The sequence below is a fragment of the Vitis riparia genome, chromosome 12, assembly GCF_004353265.1.
Source record: "Vitis riparia cultivar Riparia Gloire de Montpellier isolate 1030 chromosome 12, EGFV_Vit.rip_1.0, whole genome shotgun sequence".
NCBI lineage: Eukaryota > Viridiplantae > Streptophyta > Magnoliopsida > Vitales > Vitaceae > Vitis > Vitis riparia.
This window is the reverse complement of record NC_048442.1, coordinates 17697301-17718329: the sequence shown is the minus strand read 5'-3', so window position 1 is coordinate 17718329 and position 21029 is coordinate 17697301. Positions and strand designations below refer to the sequence as shown.

Genomic DNA, 21029 nt, shown 5'->3' with positions numbered 1-21029 from the left:
TGATTACTATTACTATTCATTGTAAAAATTAAATTGAGAATACATGAACATGGAACACACACATATAAATGTGATTCAATAATTAGTTTTGATATCATTTCCACTACAATAAAATATTAAAAGTGATATTACTAGACATTTACTTAAATAAAAATATATTTTTTAATATTTTCTACATTATAAAGTGACTAATACATCTTATATATTTTATATAATCATCTTACTATGATAAAATTTATGATATATATTTAAGAGTATGAAAGTATGGTTGTGTGTATTTCAATTTGAAATAGAAACTCTTAAATTTGTGTGTATTTGGATAAAATTATCTCTTAGAGGATTTTTTGCAAAAGCGTTATGTGGTGATGTGCACTTGCAATGATAAAAGGTCAAACATTGATGTAATTATAAGGTAATTGTATATCATTAAGTTATTTTTTATTATGTGTTATTAGTTATAAAACACACACATGTTCTAATATGTCAAACTAAAAGTGAAAATGAATAAATATATTTGACTTATTAATTAAGTTTCTAATTTCAAGAGAAAAAAATATGAGAAAAGTAAAGCGAGATATAGGATAGATGAATAGGTTTAAGCCTTTATATTTTCAACGGGATGCAAACACCAATAAATAATATTAGATACAACATAAATATTATATTTAAAATAATAATTGATTTTATTTTAATATAATTCTAAATCATTATTATAAATAATAAAATAAATTACTAATAATCATAACAATTGCATATTGTATTACAATAATTAATTATATATAAATAATTTACAACCTTTTACTATTTCATTTTGAATGTAACCATTCTTCTATAGAAGTTTCATGACTAACATAGACCTCAATTAGATGCAAAATCAATTTTTTTTAAAAAAAGATTAATATATTTTACCCCCTCTGTCTATCTAGTGATTTACACATTGCCCTTTTAGGTTTAAAATCAAACACATTGAACCTCAAGCTTCTTAAATTGCATGCAACACTCTATCTTTTTTGTTGGACGGTGTTAGTTTAAGTGGACGAAAATCTCACGTGTTGTGCACATGACCGACTAATGAAGGGTAGACTTGTAAATTCCCAAACCCAAAAATCCCCAAACAGCTTTTCCTTTCTCAGTCTTCACCTTTGTTTTTGTTTGTAACATAATGCACCCCTAGCCCTTTTATTTTTTATTTTTTTGACAATAATGCTTAGTCACAAAATTAATGACGAAATGGTAGAATCTAATGGCAAAATTATTTTATTTTCTATGATTTTTTTTTTTTGCATAATTAAATTGTGATTATTCCATGACAATTCCAATTTCATGACCTAAACTTAATTTTTTATGACAAAATAGAAGATTTGTAATTAGTGATAAGCTTTTGTCAATGAACCTTGTGACAAAAGTTTCTTGCAATACCCTATTAGTGACAAATTATTGTTTATTTATGACCTACACTTTTGTGGAAAAAACTAATATTTGTTGTAGTGCACAAAATAAAGTCGCATACCTTTAAAGAGATTTATATAGGCTTCCCCGTGGACTTAAGTAATGTGAATCCATGTTGGGTTTGAGCCACTAATCTAACCTACTTGGGTCATAATTAATGAAGTAACCATATTTGGCTCCAATTAATTAATCAACCTAGTCCAAGAAGACCATTCATGCTCTCTTGTGCAACCTTTTATTTATACCAAAATTTCTTTATGCACATATGTTAACAAGGAACCTAAATATCCCTTAATAAATTTGTCATCAAGGAATATGACTTAAGTGGTGGCCATAAGGACCGATAAGAAAATACTAGCTTCCTCATAATTAGATTTTCAAGTTGACCAACACGTTGCAACAAAGAATCAACTACACTCTAGTATTCATAAACAAGGTATATGCTATCAATCTCTCAAGATTATCTTTTCAATTCTTGAGCTTCAAATTCTCATATTATGTGATCAATTGACATAGTCTAGCTCTTCAAGAGTATACATCGAATTCAAATTAAGAAATTACTATGATCATAGTTTTATTGATCACATGTTCTTAGGATCACTCAAACATTATAATAAATATCAATTTTTGTCATGAAAGTGATCATCATAGATAAACAATAATTTGTATTATTAGTGCATTATGACAAAAACAAAATTTGTCACTAGGTTTGTAGACATAGTTGCATCAATGAAAGTTATGATCCACAAATTTTCTATTTCATCATGAAAAATTAAGTGTTGGTGACAAAATTAGAATTGTCACTGAATAATCACATTTTATGGTGCAAAAATTCGTTATAGAAAATAACAAAAAAAAAATTCACTAGATCCTACCATTTTTTTCACTAAAAGATATATTTTTTGTGACAAAAAAAATGATATAATTCTGTCACCAAACATATATTTTTATGACAAAAGTGTTCATCATGAAAGAGGTATCTTTAGTGATAAATATAATTTTGTGGCAAAAGATTTTTTTTAATGATAATTTACTGCTATCACTTTGGAATATTTTATAAAGCTCGAGTCAATTTCTAAAGTCAAGATGTTAATATTAACTTGCAATTCCTGTGATTTGAACTCATGTCTTTTCACTCTAAAAACTCTTATTTTTATCATATCATTGATAAACCAATTGATGTTTAAAAAGGTGTACTATATTTTTAATTGAATTCAAAATTATAAATATCTATACATTAATCTTGAATTAGGATTATTTTGCATATCCATATTAATGAGGTGATAAAGGTTGAGAAAAAAAAATTAAAGATTGCAAATCAAATTTCATATAATTATCAATTCTTATTTGCATACAAACATTATTATCTTTAAAAAATGCTAAAGAAAATAAAACTCTAAATTTAAAAATAAATTTTTATGTCTAAAATGAGAAATCATTTTTAAAATTTCTATCTTTTATCTTTTATCAGTGCAAAATAACAATGTTACTATGATGATATTTATTCATTATGAAATATTACTTTTATTTATTTAATTATTTTTTATAGTTAAACATTATATGATATAACAGAAAATACATATTTGATATGTGTGTGTATGTGTGTTTTCTAATCATTAGTGATGTAAAAAAATTTATTAGAAAATACTTAATAATAAATAATTTTATGACATAACATATTCTTCATTATATATATATAATTGGTCATATTAAATTATTTGTTCTAAAACATGTCAACAAAAATGTAAAAGTATTACTATTTTTTGTCACTAACCACTATTATCATAAAAATAAAATATAAAAAAAATACTTTGATGACAAAGTAATTTGTCACAAAAGAATAAGTGACTTTTAATTTAAAATTTTTATTTTTATTTTCATAATGCAACAATATTATTATAGAATAATAATTACAAATTGTAAATATATTTTCAAAAAAAGGGTTGATGATTTAGTGGTGAAAAATCTTCATCACTAGAAATTGAAAATTAGTGACAAATAATTTCATCACAAATATATGTATTTCATCATTAGTGACGAAAATTATTCATTATTGAAAATTAAAATTAGTGACAATAAATTTATCACAAAAAATATGTATTTCGTCATCAAATAATTTTCCTTCATATGATGAGAGAGGCAATTTTTTTGTGTTATTTCTTTAGTGACAAAAACTAATTTTGTAAAGAAAACTTAATGGTGAAATATTGTTTAAGACAACAAACAAATTTTGTCTCTATATGCTAATAGAGACGATCATTTAATTTGTTATCAAATCTTTTTGTGACAAGGATAATGAGACGTTCATGAAACAAAATAATTTTCTTCACATAATATTCATTTTTAGCAACAAAAGGTTAGTGTTGTTGATCATCATCTTTCTTGTAGTGAACTAATCCATCTTGCTCAATTTTATCCATAAGAACCTTCTACAGTGAAGCTCTTGGAACTTGATAATCAACTTGAGACTTACTTTATTGATATGTACTCTAGTAGTGAGTTTTCAAGAGTGATAGATATTGATGATCTTGAAAAAAAAAAATAATTGAGACAAAAAACACACACTCGTACACATCGTATATCCATTAGTTTACTTGTTTGTTACATTGGCTGTAAACTTATTTATTGCATGAGAGGTATTTTTCTACTATAAATATCAAGAAAAACTGATTGCAAAATTGCATAGGAGATCAATGCATTGTTGCAACTACTATTTTGGAGAGGGAGTTTTCTACTATGAATATGGCGAAGAATCAAATGCAAAATTGAATGGGAAATCAATGGATGAATGAAGACTTGCTTTTATATATAAAGAAATATATTTATTTGATATCATTGATAACGAAATTATCATACAATGCTTTGAAAAGATGAAAAATTGTCATTGAAAGTGGTAAATGTACTCAATAGAGGTATTATCAATCAAAATAAACATTTTTTGTATTTATTATTAATTAAATATTATTTTTATCTATTATTTATAACCTTGGCTCCGCCACTAATCACACTTCGGTGACCTCGGTTTTTGTTCCTAATGAGCTCGATCCACTATGGCATGTTTTCTTTTAACTTACATGTTCAAGTCAACTTTTGCATGAGATCCACAATCCCTTAATTATCTATTTTTATATTACTCTTTCCTTTTGACTCCATAACCCACATTTCATTAACTTTTCACCATAGGTAATATGCTCCCTCTTTATATTTAATTTCCCTGTCCTCCTCCATTAAATTTTACCCATTTAAGTCTTGTCACATGGTGGGAGTTCATTTTAGATTGGTCATCTTAATTCCCAAACATTGGCTTAAAATAAATACTAATCATCATCGGAAAAAAAATGATATTAAGACATAAGAAAAGGAAATTAAATGGAAAAAATTATATTGATCTTAAAACCAATAAAAAGAAAAAACTTTACAACCTTTAGATTGAATTTTAAAAAGTTTTTTAATAAAAAGTTTATCGTCCTTTTCCATCTTTTCATGTTCAAATACCTTATCATGACTATAGCAAAATGTTATACTTAATCAACCTACAAAATCTGTTGACATAGGCTACATACCTCCCATGCTCCACCCTATCGGATGATGCCTCCGCTTGATTTTCATTAGTCCCACTTAGCATAATCCTCCTCCAATAAATCATGAGAATTTTTCATGTCAAAAAATGACGGCAAATTTGAAGTTGATTCACACTTTGAAACTTCACCTTTAGCACATGAAAAACCACCTTCATCAACATGAACCCTTTGTATCTCTTCTCCAACGGCACATGCATGTAGAGCATAAAACACGTCCAAATTTATTAATTTATCATTTGATTTATTTTATTTTTATTTTACATAATTTTAATATGTAATAAAAAAAAATTGAAGCTTTATCTTTTAACTAGTGAAAGTTAGAATTTATCATAAAATTTGTACAAGACAAAAATAAATCATAAATAATTTAAACATTGGTGTAAAATGTGTTCAATTTGTAACAATGTTGCTCCTTCAAAATAATGATTTAAAAAGTAAGTTCAAGATTAACTTGACTTGAAATATAGTGCTAGCTTCTAGATTATGTTAAGTTGTGATTCACCATTTCACCTTATTGATAACCCATTAACTTTTAGGTGAAAGGTTAAAAGTTTTGGGCAAAGTTAAGTGATCATTAATGTATGAGTAGTTTCTTTTAAATACATTTTGTATTTTAAAATTTTATTATTATTTACTTTAAAAAGTGAAATTTGTTTAAAAACTAAAATTTGAAGATAAAACATTCAGTTCTATTATTTAAAATTTTGATTGTGAGAAACAATTAAGAAGGAATCTATAAAGATTTTTATGTTAAATTTTACTTGAAATGAGTAAAATTATAGTATTTATTTCCATAATTAAAACTTGTTTTGGTTCTTATCTAATCCATTTTTTAAATTAAAAATTTACTCATTTCTTTTACACCATTACCTATTAATTATTACTTTTCACATATATTGATTTTATTTCTTTTGTAAAAAAATAATTCCAAATTAATTATATGAGGGTAAATTCTCAAACAACATTTAGAAATAAACTAATCAAAATTCATCAAATTATACTAATAAGTAAAGCTACTCACAAAAATTATAGCCTCTAAAAAACAATTAAAATCGTATAAAATAACTCTAAATAATATAAAATTTTTATATCCAGCTCTAAATTGAAATTAAATTTTTTTTTTTTTCCCAAATACCCTAACCCATTTATATTTTTTTTCTAGAAATTAAAAATTGCCAAAGTGCACGTGGATTGCAATGACCACCCAAATACCAACCCCACTCAAAAGCCTAATTTTCCTCTATATAAATGGTGAAACTTTAGAAAGAGTAGCAGTCAGAGGCATGTCTCATTCTCTTTCACTCATTCTCATGCTCACTTACTTGTCAGAAAAAGTGAGAAAATTTTAGGGTTTTCTATTTTCTTTGATCAATCTCGTGCAAATCCTAAAAATGTCGAATTTTTCTTTCTCCGATTGGAGTCATTTTCTAGATCAATGGGGAGCGAGTTCTAGTTCCAGTTCTTCCAATGCCAACCACATGCCCGAAAAATTCACCCCCACTGCTACTTCTGTGGAGAAGTTGATCAAGGATATTGAGAACCCACTGACTCGAGAACATGCTCTATTTCTTCTATCAAGGGTATATGAAAAAACCTTTTTTCATTTTTGTAATTTATTTGGTTGGTAAGAAAATGTGAGAAAAGAGAGCGATCTAGGTTTCCCTTTCTTATCATTTCTAATCTACCAAGAGGATTAATAGATTTTGTTTATCTAATGATCTTTACTTGACTAAAGTCTTTGCATATGGGTTTTATCATGTGGATATAGAAAAAAATTGGAAGATCTGGTATTGGGTTGAAGATATGGTATTGGGTTGATCTAGATCTTCTTGCTTTGCTAGGAAAATGCTTGTTTTTTATTGTGATGTTTGTGTGATTTAGATGTGAGGTTTTTTTTATGAAATCAAATTTTCATTAAAAAAAAAAAAAAAATCTTTCTTTGTTGTTAACCTAGATCAAAATCATTCTTACTTTGAAATCTAGGGTTTCAACCCTAGGTCACAATGATTCATATTTATAGTGTGTTTAGTGAAAGAAAATTATTCAAGATCTCATCTTGTTATTGTTTAGCCTTCTCATATCTTTTATACTAATCTATCATCCTCATTTTAAGAACAATGCTTTTTGAAATCTTATAGTATTTTTTTTTTTTAATTTAGTTATGGTTATTGTTTTATCTTACCCCCTTCAAGGATCATCATTTTATGTAATTTTTAAAATTTAGAATTTATATAAGTGGATTAATGTTTGATATATGTATAATAAGAAAATAATGAAACTTGCAGGAAGATTTAAGACTGATAAGACTAAAAGCTCGTACAAGCAAGAATTTGTCAAGAAAAGTTTTTTGCAGGTTTTGCTAATTAATGAAAACTAAAAAAATCAACTTCTCATATATGTATTGGAATACTAACAAAGTGAATACAAAATAAAGGGGAGTTAATGTTGTGAAACAATATTAGATTGAATGAATACAATGTAGAAGACTAGGTATTGTAAATTCTAATGTTAATTTTATAAGGTGTCTTATTTGTGAAAAATGATGTATCCTTAATGTTTCTTTCAAACATGTAGTATTGTTCTTTCTTCTTAATGAAAAAAAAAAATTGAAAACTAGTGGTAGTTTCCATTTGGAGCTTAGGATGACTAAAATCCAAATTTTTTCAATTTTTCAATTCCAACTATTTGGAAGCCTTGTTTTTTTTTTTTTTTTTTTTCAAGATGTAGCCTCAATTGAAGACAATATCAAGGAAAATCATCTAAAATTGTTTAGTCATGTCCCCATGGAATTAAAATCCATTTCACTGAGGATAGAGAAGATAGCAAAATAAGCACTCATGCATTTATCATGAAGTTCTTATTTTCATTCCTCATTGTTAGTGTTAGATTTTGTTTCTATCTTTTAAGTTATATTGTTTAACTTATTCAAAGTTGTTGGTTAAACATCTTGCTTTTGTTCCTTGCTTGGGGAAATTCTAGTGCTCTATCTTTTGTCAATTTATTTAACTACAACTTCTTAATGGTTGCAATAATAGAAAATTACACCTAACCTGTTGTTCACCTTCTCAAACCATTTTTTGCATATGATGCTACCTTTGGATCTTAAATAACACAATCGTACATTTTTGTTCAATGTATCATTCAAAATCAAGATTCTTTCCAAAGTAAATTATATTGTACAATGGAACAATAATTAAACTCATGTTATCATATTGAAGAGAACTACAATCACATCTTTTGACATAATGTTGATGCATCCTTTGGTTGATCATTCTAAACTACAAAGGCCTACTATTAATATTTGTTTATCTCCTATAGTTATACCAAATTATCTTTATATTAATATACAATTACATTTGTTGTTAGGTATGTAAGCCAAGATCATCAAATCAATGGGCTTTATTTTTCTCATTTGATGATAAATATGCTATATTTATTTTTGATGAGTCTAAAAATGTCACTTCTATTTTTTTTTTTTTTCCTAGAATCGAGGAATACGTGCAGATTTAGCACCATTGTTATGGAACTCTAGTGGTACCATATATTTACTCTTACAGGTTTGAAATAAACACTTTTCTCTGCTCATTCATTTTTTAATTATAATGTTCTTAAGCTCTATTCTCCTATGTATGTAAACTAACTGGTCTCTTTGACTCTTATATACTACTTTGGTCCATGTTAAATGTAAGGTAAACTTGATTCGTAATAGCATTGCTGATAAAACTATTAACTTTGTATTCCAACTTCCCCTCACATTTGTCTTAAATCTTATCTAAAATAAATAAAAAATGGTTATTTAATTACTTAACAATTTTATTACTAGTTTTATGTTCTTGTTGTACATGTGATAGTTTTTTGTAGATTGCTAAGTGTTTTATTTCTCCATGATTGAGGTTTGTGTTGTAATGAATATATCATCATATTATAATATTAGAAACGTTAATACATGACTTTTTTTAATTGCATCGGAGCTATGAAATCTCTATTTGGTTCATTTTTCTAACAAACACTTTATATGCTTACATGTGTTTTCCAATATGTGGATCTAATTGGTGGATTGTAGGAGTGAATCCTTGTTTCACACCCTACTCTCTCCCCCTACTTTTTTTTTTTTTTTACTCATTTCAATTCAATTTGATATTGTTGATTTTAAATATGTATATGATTTAATTATGGGTCATTCAACATTCTTTTGCATCAATGCAACTTACTATAATTTTTGGATTAGTAACTATTCAATATTTCAGGAAATAACATCGGCATACCGTATCCTATCATCCCCTGAACTTGTAGCAAGAGCATCTAACAATGTATGCAATGCACTTGCTCTAATTCAGGTTGGTCATTGCTTTCATCCTTCATCGTCCTATTACATATATGAAGTCTTTTTCTAGCTCCTCCTTCATATGTTATTATGATTCTCTTTAACTCCTTAGAGGTTATTTCAAAGTTGTAGTAGTTGTTGTCTTTTATGCATGATGATTGTGTTACCTTAATTTGTTTTTCTCGTGTAGTATAATTTTTTTGTTCATATCAATATTGTTGACTTTGAAATTCAATTGTGATTCCATTTTTGTTACAGTGTGTCGCTTCTAACCCAGATACGAGGATGAATCTCATTCAAGGTAATCAAGCTTAATCCTTCTAATATATAAGGACTTTATGATCCCTTGGATGAGCTAGAAGTTAACTCACAAATTAATTGTTCTTTTATTAATAAAAATAAATTTCACAAAGGAGCATTAATATAGGTGTCACCTACCTGCAAAGGAGTGTTATAAGTAAAATCTAAGAAATTGAAGAAGACGACAATAAAACAATGACCTTAAGCCTCCCCAAATCATAAAGTTTTGGTTCATGTTTTCTTTATTTCTCAAATGGAGAGTGTCATTATGAAAATACTTCCAGCGCATTATAGAACTTTAGATCTATCATTCCATTTGCATTTCTTTCTTTCTTATAAAAGCATTATCAAATATAAAACCACAGGAAATTATTAATGACGCTAGATTCTATCATTTCAAAAAGGTTCATTTTTAATGAACTTTCTTTTTATTCCATTTCCTAAATTAGAAGTTTTCTTGATAAAGAAGATTCATGAAGCTACTCTTTTGGTAATATTTTATTTCATGGAGTTGCATTTGTTGACAATAGTTTTAGTTTTTTAACAAATTTTATGAATGTACATCTAGGAACTTTTCTAATGGACTTAAGAAAATTTCATTTCTTTCAGCTAACATACCATGTTACTTATACCCATTCCTCGGAGTCAAGAACAAAGAAAAACCTTATGAATATTTGAGGCTTACCAGCTTGGGTGTTATTGGTGCCCTTGTGAAGGTACTTCCCTTTTAACATTAATTTTGAATCCACCATCTCTTGTTTGTTAATTTGTTTTTAAGTGTTAGCATAATTTGACCTATGATCTATTCATGTGGTGCACAAGTATAAATATCTAGCTTTTAGATTGTGGGATACCATAACTTCATAAATCCATATATTCGGATGTAGTTCTTTCCTTTTTAATTTATAAAGATGAAGTTTGCTTGTGTTTGCATCAAATCATAGAGAGTTAAACAATAATATCAAGAAAAATTGTTGGCATATTTTGACCTGTGATATGTTCATGCGGTACATAAGTACAGTATCTATATTTTATGGTGTTAAACATTGTAACTTCACAAAATCTAGATATTCGGATGTGACTCTTTTCTTCAGAATTTATTAAGATGAAGTTTGCTTGTGCATGCATCAAATCATAGAGAGTAAAACAATGTCGAAATTATATGATAATTTTATTTTCCTAACTTAATAGATGGTATGGTAGTAGATTCTTTAAACTTATCTGTGTTACAATGGTAAAAATGAAACTCAAAACCCAATGAAACTTGATCTCTAGTCTATAGAATTATTCTAAAATTATACTTCTAAGTTTTTTTGGCAAGAGATTTCTAAAGAATTTATACCTTTCTTACTACTTAATGAATAAAGTTCCTATGTCATATCATATAGTTCACATATTTCCAAATTTGAGGCCCTAAGAAGCATCCTATTGTATAACAAGTAAGTTATGTACTGGTGAATCCAAAATCAGGAACTCTCAACTCTAGAAAATTTTTGATGCAATCCTTCTAAGTTACAAGATATTAGATTTTATACGAACCAACTAGGGTATTCTTTCTTCAAAATGTCCTAAGTAGCTCATATAATATTCTTGGATGTTAAGTGTTATAAGTGATAAGAAAAGTTGTAAATGCTTAAGCATTCATTTTCATTTTTATTTTCCCTTAGAATATTTTTTGATAACATCAACAAGCACTGCCTTCAATGCCAATTTTTTCCCCAAAAGAATTATATGCTTAAGCATTCATTTTCATTTTTATTTTCCCTTGGAATATTTTTTGATAACATCAACAAGCACTGCCTTCAATGCCAATTTTTTCCCCAAAAGAATTATATGAATTTCATTTCCATATTATCTTAAACTATCAAATGGAATTGAGACCCATAGTTTGCTCAAAACATTTATGAGTTCTCAAATCTTTTTAAAAAAAATTAAGTTCAATGTATTATAAAACACTAAGCTAAATTTTTTGCATTTGTACACAAATAAATCATTGATTCTAGTTGTTTGTAGTCTCCAATTATATTTGGTGTGAAAATTAAAACAATTCCTTCCTTGTTATATATATATATATATATATATATATATAATTAAGTTTTAAATCTTCTATTTTTCTACAGGTTGATAATGCAGAAATTGTTCACTTTCTTCTCCAATCAGAGATAGTTCCTTTATGCCTACGTTGTATGGAAGTGGGCAATGAACTATCAAAAACAGTGAGTTCCCAGTTTCATGATCTATCACAAACATACAATTAGTTTTATCATTTTCAAATTGTATTCTCTTGACCATTTTTTTATTTCTTAATAATTTAAATAAATAAATAAATAAAACTATTTGACTTTACAGGTTGCTACTTTTATAATTCAGAAAATTCTGGTGCAAGATGAGGGGTTGAGGTACTTTTGCTCCTTTGCAGAACGCTTTTTCGCATTAGCCCGTGTTATGGGAACCATGGTTGACAACCTTGTCGAAGAACCTTCACAAAGGCTACTAAAACACATAATTCATTGTTATGTTAGGTTGTCTGACTGTCCAAGGTTAGTTCAACATTTATCATCACCAAATCTAAATTGTTGGGGAGATATTAACATTATGATCCTAAATTCATGGTTTTAATGTAGAGCTTGTGATGGGTTTAAAATTTGTCTTCCTATAAGGTTGAGGGATGCTGCTATCCTTAACCTTGTTCGAGTAAGCTCCTTAACTTTCTTAGTGCAAGTGTTCATGAAATGTGCCAATAAAAAAATTGCATGAGCACACTCACATCAAACTTTCTTTTATGTCAGGCATTTTTATGATATTTATAATTAATAGTGCGACATTCCTTTCCAGGATGACCCAATTGCACTTGAGTGGCTAAGACAATTGTTTTTCAATATTGCAACTGGAAATCGTGTTTCATCATCAGCCATTGGAGAAACACTTGGGAGCTTGCTTGCAAGCTAGGTAGAGTGTACAAATGTGTCCTCCATCTCCAAGGTGGCACCTAAAAAACATATGTTATCCACACAAGTCTAAGTTAACATATGTAGTTGTTGTTATGTATGTTTTATGTATCTTATGGGACTTTTTTTTGTTAAAGAGCCATGGAGTTTGTTGTGAGTATGAACATTTATGTCATTTTCTTTTTCTATAAGGGCTAAAGTTTAACAAGTCTTTGTTATATTGTTACATTTCTATAGTGCCTTTGTTGTGTTTTATATCAATCAAACTAGTTGTGCAATGACTATTTCAAAGAGTTTCTAAGGATCGTAGGGGAATAACATATGACATGAGCTTTGACTTAATGTTTTGTACTTTGTTATACACTTTGAGGAAAATGAATGTTTACATTTATGTTAATGATAGTGTCTCTATCTTTTAGAAATTTAATTTAATATATCTTATCGTAAACTAGTGTTTTGAGATGAAGGAAGACCATAGGATAAGGATAATAGAAAGCAAGTCTTGTAGCTTTTACTTTTAAATACCTTATAGGAAAAAAAAAAAAAAAAACAAAGATTAACATGGTGATTGATTTCTAACTTACTTGAGAAATGGTAATTCTACGTATTATAAATAAATAGTTTCTTAAATGAATACATGACATAGTTATGTTTTTGTTATTTGTATGATATTGTTAATGTCTTTGATGTTTCCTTGATTAGATGATTTTAATTAGAAGCCCTTTTTTTTTGGAGAAATTTAAGTTTTTTATATTTTGCTAATTACATATCTCCAAATTTTTCCTTACATATCAACATTTTTTATTGATTTAATCTTTGTGATTTCATAGTAAATGTTAAGAAATGAACATTTTATGAAACTTCATAATAATGAGATTTCATCAACATATCACATATACTTGTAGTTATACCATATTTTAACAATATTTAATACTTTTTTTCTTTTTCTTTTTTTCCAATATTTCTACACCATCTTCTCATTATAATTTCTCTCTCCAATGTTTCAATTCTTGGTTGTCAATTCCTAAAAGCTAATATAAAGAAAATTTTACAACCATAAAGAATCATCTCATTATTGAATATCCATGCTATGCAACTAAGCACCACATTCACATAAATAATAAAATATTTAAAATTAAGCACAAGAATCAAATGAAAGAAACCAATGTCACATTTAACAAATAAAATATTGTCTATAAAAGAAACCAAAGCTCATAACCAAACAACTCATATCATAATTGTATCCGAGATTATCCAACCAAACAAGCCATATTTTCAAGCTCTTAGTCCTTTCTCTCTCCTCATACCAACCACAACACTTGTTGCACTCTACCCTCTCTTTTTTCTCATGTTATTCATTTCTCATAGGGACATGAATTGTAATGGGAATCATGTTCCTCTTATTTATAGTGGCTAGAAGGTTGTAAGGCGATCTCATGATTAGTGAGTGATAGAAAGTGTTCTACTATTTTAGAATATCCTAGAGTTATAGATTAGCAAAGGTAGCCATGAATTGAAACCGCTCTCGTATCCAATACATATCTTCTTATCCAAATTCTATATATAGATTTCCCACCTTACCTTTATACTCACACTTTTCCTCATCATTCTAACTCTCTAGCTTATGCTACCATTATTGCTACCTAAATTCCTACATACTTTACATTCTTTCACTACCATCTCAATATAAACTTACAAAAATTCACACCAAGTATAGTCTTGTGAAAAGTAATCATTAATACACAAATTCTACATTTTGCTACCATAATTTTAGGCATGAATATAATTTTGTGGCAAAAACAAGATTTTTGGAGTAAATTTATTTTGCATGACAAAAATGATTCTTTTAGGAATGAAATTTGTATTCATCACAAAAAACTACATTTTTTACCACATTATATGTGAATTGTGTATTCATGGAAAAGAATCATATTTAATATCAATAGCTAATTATGACAAATAGTTTTATCATTTACCCTAAATTTCTTTGGTGTGGAAAAACATTAATTACATTTAGTCATAATATTTATTCATGTTCAATAGTCTCCCATTATAATACTCATGAATGGTTGTAAGTGTATATACATACATACATACATGTATATGTATATATATATATATATATATATATATATATATGGTCATATAAAGGTCTCATTAAATCTAGAATTTCATTTTTGTCATTAGGGTCATAATAACCCTCACAAATTTGTCTTTTAATAACAATCATATGATGGTTGTCAAATAAAGGTACTTCTAAAATTAAAATTGTATAAAAACTTATTCAAAGATAAATTATCTAAACTCAATTTATTTTTACTATATATAGCATTGTTCTTGATAATTGGATATGATAAAAATTGAAAAAAAAATCAACATTTTTACTATATTTCTTATTATATTATTAGTATTGTAATAGGACAAGAATAATATATATATATATATATATATATATATATATATGAATAAGATTTAACAAAAGTAATGGAAAAATATTATTTTTGGTCCTATCTCAAAAATATATATTTTAAAAGAATTTGTCGTCCCTAATTAAAGATTTGCACTCTATCCACAATGCCAAAATAAGAACTCTATGAGAATCATAAAAAGAATTCTCAAGCATTTCTTGCCCTCCAATTAGGGTTGGTAAATGAACTTATTCCAAGCATCATAGACACTTAAAAAAATATCCAACAAGCATTTGATAAGTTGCAGTAGGATTTTAACACCATGACAAGGTACGCATCTCCAAACTACAAACTTTGAGAAAAAGGATAAAAAAATTTTAAAATTGAAAGATTCTAAGACAACCTAAGATTAGTATTCAAGAGTAGATAAAAGAGCATATCAATTGAGAGCCTATGAGGATGATATCCTAAAAAGGAAAGTTGTGGAAAAAAAAAAAGAAAAAAACTAATTACTTTTGTGTGTGTGTGTATGAACCAATCATTACTTATGTCAAATAGTAAAGACAAAAGAAAATTTAACAGTAACATAATTGCTTATGAACAAAAAATTGAAAAGGTCGGATGAAAGTTGTATTAAGAATGACTTCTAATCTAAAATCAATATCTAGACTTAGAAATCCAAAGCTAGGAGAAAATAAAATTAAAATTATAAAAACAAAGGGAGTCAAGGAAACTAGATAGAAAATGAAAGCAAGTACCTTTCTCATAGTATATGCAAGAGGAAAAGACACTTGGATAGCTACTATTGTTTTAAAGGAAAACTAAAGTGTCAAAATTCTAGATAAAAAAAAAAAATTAAATGTCTACATCAAGAAAGCTTGTCATTCAAAGAAAATTAATCAAGTTGATATATTGAAAGAGAAAAATGCAAAAAAAAAAAAAAAAAAAAAAAAAAATCTCTTTTGTACTTGCCAAATTGCAATAGAAGAGAAGAAACATACATGGTACTTAGACATAAGTTATAGTAACCACATGACAAAAGATAATAGTATAAAAATCTTGGTAAGATCAAGGCATAAGTTAATAGAAATAGAAATTTCATGGAGGCAATGGGCAAAAAAACCATTTCCATTTACACATGAAAGGGCAAAAAGTATATTAATAAAGTATTATTAGTCCCTAGCATAAACCAAAATCTATTAAATGTGGTCTAAATAATGGAAAAAATATATTATCTACATTTTAAGGTAATCAAGATAAATTCTTTAAAATTAAAAAAAAAAATGATGGAATACCAGTGATGTAGAAACGAAGGCACAAATGAAAGAGTCATGGCTATGACACAAAAGATTTGAATACTTCAACTTCCATGGGTTCAAGCTTTTTCCCCAACTTCCATGGGTTCAAGCTTCTTCCCCAAAAAATACATAATGAGAGACTTGTCAATGATTAAATAAAACAATGACATGTGTGAGGATGAGTTCATGGAAAACAAGATAACAACCTTTTTCATCTAGAAAAGCGTGGAAATCAAGGAGCCATTAGAGTTGGTCCATAGAGATGCCTACCATAAGTGTATTCTATCACTTGAACAAAATAGGCATTTCATTCTCTTCATTAACTACCACACAAAAATAACTAGGTTTATTTTTTACACAAATATTGCATCTCTTTTAACTTTTGAAGAAATTTAAAACCTACATAGAGAAACGGATTAGCCACTACATCAAGATGATAGGAAGTAAAAAAGAAAAAGAATATACCTCTAATGAATTCAACAAGTTTTGGCAAATAATAAGTAGATATAACTTCATCAAAACAAAAAAGTCATAGGGGTTAAGTGGGCTTATAAACAAAGATTAACTCTAATGGATAATTAAGCGTAAAGTAAGACTAGTAAGGATACTCACAATTGAGAGTTTCCTACAATGAGACTTTCACTCTTAATATTGCACATCTCTACACAATAAAGGCACTGAGAGCACTTACTACTAAAAATAATAGAAGATCTACTAACTAAATATGAAATCTACATTCTTCAATGATGACCTTAAAGAAGAAATCTTTTTTTGAAACAATCTTAAGGGTTCATAGTGAAAAGATTTGCATGTATGTTCAACTTTTCATGAAATATGTAAAATTATAGTATTTATTTCAATAATTAGAACTTGTTTTGGTTCTTATCTTATCCATGTTTTAAATTGAAAATTTATTGATTTCCTTTACACTCTAACCTATTAATTATTTTTTACATACATTAATTATATTTTCTCTTTAAGAGAAAATAAAATTCTAAATTAAGTATAAAAGGGTAAAATATCATAAATCATTTAGAAAGAATTTAACTAACCAAAACACATCAAATTATGCTAATTAGTAAAGCTAGTCACACAAATTATAGGCTCTAAAAATGAATTAACACCTAAAATAATCCTATAAAATAAACCTTAACAATCTCAAACTTCTAAATCCAACTCTAAATTTAAATTAATTTTTTTATCCTGAATGCCCTAACCCTTTTCAAAAAAAAATTAGACAATAAAAGTTGAACATTTTCAACTGTAAAAGTTCCCAAAGTGCACATGGATTGCACGTAATCACCAAAATACCAACCCTACCCAAGAAAACTAATTTTCCTCTCTCTAAATGAAGACTTAGGAAAAAGAAGAGCAGTCCAAGGCATGTCCTTTCTCTTTCATTCACTCTCATGCTCACTTCATTCTCAAAGAAAGACTCAAAATTTTGGGGATTTCTAGAGTTTTCTATTTTCTTTGATCAATTCATGCAAATCTTAAAAATGCTAAATTTATTGTTATCCAATTAGAGTTTTTTTCTAGATCATTGGGGAGTGAGTTCAAGTTTCATTTCTTCCTATTCTAACCACTAACCCAGAAAAACCATCTCACTACTATTTTGGTGGAGAAGTTTATCAGGGATATTGAGAACCCACTAACTCGAGATCATTCTTTATTTCTTCTACCAAATGGAATATATAAAATCCATTTTGATTTTATTCCTTTTTTGTAATCTATTTGCTTGGTGAGAAAACATGGGAAAAGGGAATGCAATTTAGGTTTTCTATTTTTGTGTTTCTATTCAGCCAAGAAAGGTAATGGGTTTTATCTATCTAATGATATTTTCTTGATATATATCTTTGAATGTAGGTTTACTGTATTGATATAAAAAAATTTTAAAAAAAAAAAGTTCTAATAATGGTTATTCTTGTTTTCCATTATGATGTTTGTGTGATATAGATGTGAGGTTGCTTTGATGGACCCAAATTTTCTTAAACAATCTTACTTTCTTGTTAACCAAGATTGATTCTTAAGTTGAAATCTAGGGTTTTAACCATAGGATACAATGATTTATATTTATAGTGTGTTTGGTAGAAGGAAATAATTCAAGATCTTACCTTGTTATTGTTTGGCTTTTTCATTTTTTTTTTTATATTGATCTTTCAATCTCATTTTAAGAATAATTTTTTAAATGGATAATTTTTAAAATGAATTTAAATATGGTTATTGTTTTATGTTACCCCCCTCAAGGATCATCATTTTATGCAATTCTTTGAATTTAGAAGCTAGGTAAGATAAGTGAACTAATGTTTGATATCTCTATAATAAGAAATGAATAAAAATTGAAGAAAGAATTTAGGTTAATGAGACTAAAAACTCATATAGACAATAATTTTTAAACAAAACTTTTGTGCAAGGTTTACTAATTATTGAAAACTACATATACAAATTAGCTTCTCATATATATATATATATATATATGAGATACTAATAAAGTGAATACAAAAGAAAGGGGAATTAATGTTGTGAAGCAATATTAAATAAAGTGAATACAACGTAAAAGGCTAGGTATTATTAAGTCTAATATAATTTTGTAAGGTATCTTATTTGTGAAAATGGCATATCCTTAATATTGCTTTTAGACATGTATTTAGAAGAAAATGGAGAAAATATATGCTGTTCTCTATTTGTATGCAAAAATGAAAACTAGCAAGTAATTGTCATTCGGAGTTGGTTTTCACATTATTAGGATCATAGAAATCCAAACTTTTGCAATTTTTTAGTTCCATCTATTTGGATTTTTTCCAGATATACCCTCAATTGAGGATAATATCAAGAAAAATTATTGAAAATGGTTCAATCATGTCCCTATGGAATTAAGATCCATTTAACTAAGGATAAAGAAGATAGAAAAATAAGTCCTCATGCATTTACCAATGAAGTTCCCATTTCCATTCCTTGTATTAGTGCTAGATGTTGTTTCTATCTTAAGTTATATCATTTCATTTATTGAAAGTTGTTGGTTTAATATCTTGTAGTTGTTCCATGTTTGGGAAGTATTAGCACTCTATCTTTTTTCAATTGATTTAACTATAACTTGTTGGTGTTTGTAACAACAAGAAATTGCATCTAAACTATTTTCTACCTTTTCAAACCCTTTTTTTATGTAATGCAACAATCTAGATCTTAAATAACAAAATCATATATTCCAGTTCAATGCATAATGTGAAATCAAACTTCTTACCTAATTAAATTCTATTCCATTCTATGATGGAAAACAAACAACTCATGTTATGGTAGTGAAGAAAACTATAATCACATTTTTTTAAATGATGATGAAGCATTATTCTTTTTATTATTCTAAACCACATCTAGTGTTAATGTTTGTTTCTCTCCTATAGTTTTATCAAATTATTTTTCTACTAATATAGTTATATTTGTCATTGGGCACGTAAGCCAAGCTCAATGAATGGATGGCCTTACTTTTCCTCATTTAATGATAAATATGTTGAATTTATTTTGGATGAGTCTAAAAGGAGCATTTTTTTTTTCGAATCAAGAAAAACATGTAGATTTGGCATCATTGTTATAGAACATTAGCAATACTATATTTTTTCACTCAGGTTGAACTTAAATGTTTATCTCTACCTGTGTCTTTTTTAACTATAATGTTTTCTTAAGCTCCATTTTCCTATGTATATAAACTAACTTGTCCCTTTTGTCTCATAAATACTACTTTGGTCTATGTTTTAGCATAAAGTATATTTCTCAATAGCATATTTGATTGACTATTAACCTAGCATTCCATCTTCCTCTCAAATTTTCTGAAATAAATAGAGAAGGGTTATTTATTTAACAATTTTATTGGTCATTCTATGTTGTGGTTGTATATGTGATAGCTTTTTATAGATTTCTAAGTCTTCTATTTTTGCATGATTAAGGCATGCATGTTCCACAATAAATGATATGTCATGATGTCATAAGATTAGAACTACTAATATAAGGCTTTTCTTAGTTGTGTCAAAGCTATGAAGATCAATCACCATTTACTTCCTTTTTTCTAATAAACACTATATGTTCTCACATGTTTTCCAATTTAAGGAGCCAATGGATATACTTGGTGGATTCCAAGATGAATCCTTTGTTTCACCCCCTTCTAATAGAGGTAAGTGAAAATAATGACTAAAGGTATTGATATGGTTGGGCCCTAAAGTTGTTTACATGAAAAGATTAAATAGAGCCCAAATTTGGCAATGAAATTATTGTTAGGGAATGTAGTTGCAACCATGATAAGAGCCATAACTACCAATAACTTCATAGACTTGATTACTTTTAGAGTCGCATCTACAAATAACTTTTTTAACACGGTAGCTTTTTTAATGTCACCATATATTTATTTTAGATACAAATACTTCTTGACCACTCGCTTAGGTCCATGTATTATGTATTTATACATTTATATTTACATTTTTAAGTCTTATGTTTTCATGTCTTAGCTTTGCTACTCTTCTTAGCCTCTTTGATTCATTTCTATAAGAGATTGTCTTCTCTCTATGATTTCACACCCTAGAAATCATTCTATTCTCATTATGTGAAAGTGTGATTTTTCTTTAATGCCTATGTGATTAATGAGTTCAACCATTGATATCACTCATACAACACTGTAGGTGCAACTTCTCTCTCTCCAGCTCCTCATTGAGAGATTTTCTTGAAGTTGTTTCTTG

General features: G+C 27.5%; 1 protein-coding gene across 1 annotated transcript; it reads left to right on the top strand.

Annotated features, from left to right (window-relative positions):
* The first annotated feature begins 6421 nt into the window (after positions 1 to 6421).
* Positions 6422 to 12603, top strand: LOC117926048 (CCR4-NOT transcription complex subunit 9-like). The gene is made up of 9 exons (XM_034845134.1): positions 6422 to 6610; positions 8516 to 8587; positions 9278 to 9367; positions 9613 to 9655; positions 10264 to 10370; positions 11775 to 11870; positions 12004 to 12194; positions 12279 to 12348; positions 12490 to 12603. Exons 1-9 carry the CDS (start codon positions 6422 to 6424, stop codon positions 12601 to 12603), a joined length of 972 nt encoding a protein of 323 aa, XP_034701025.1.
* Positions 12604 to 21029: the final 8426 nt, after the last annotated feature.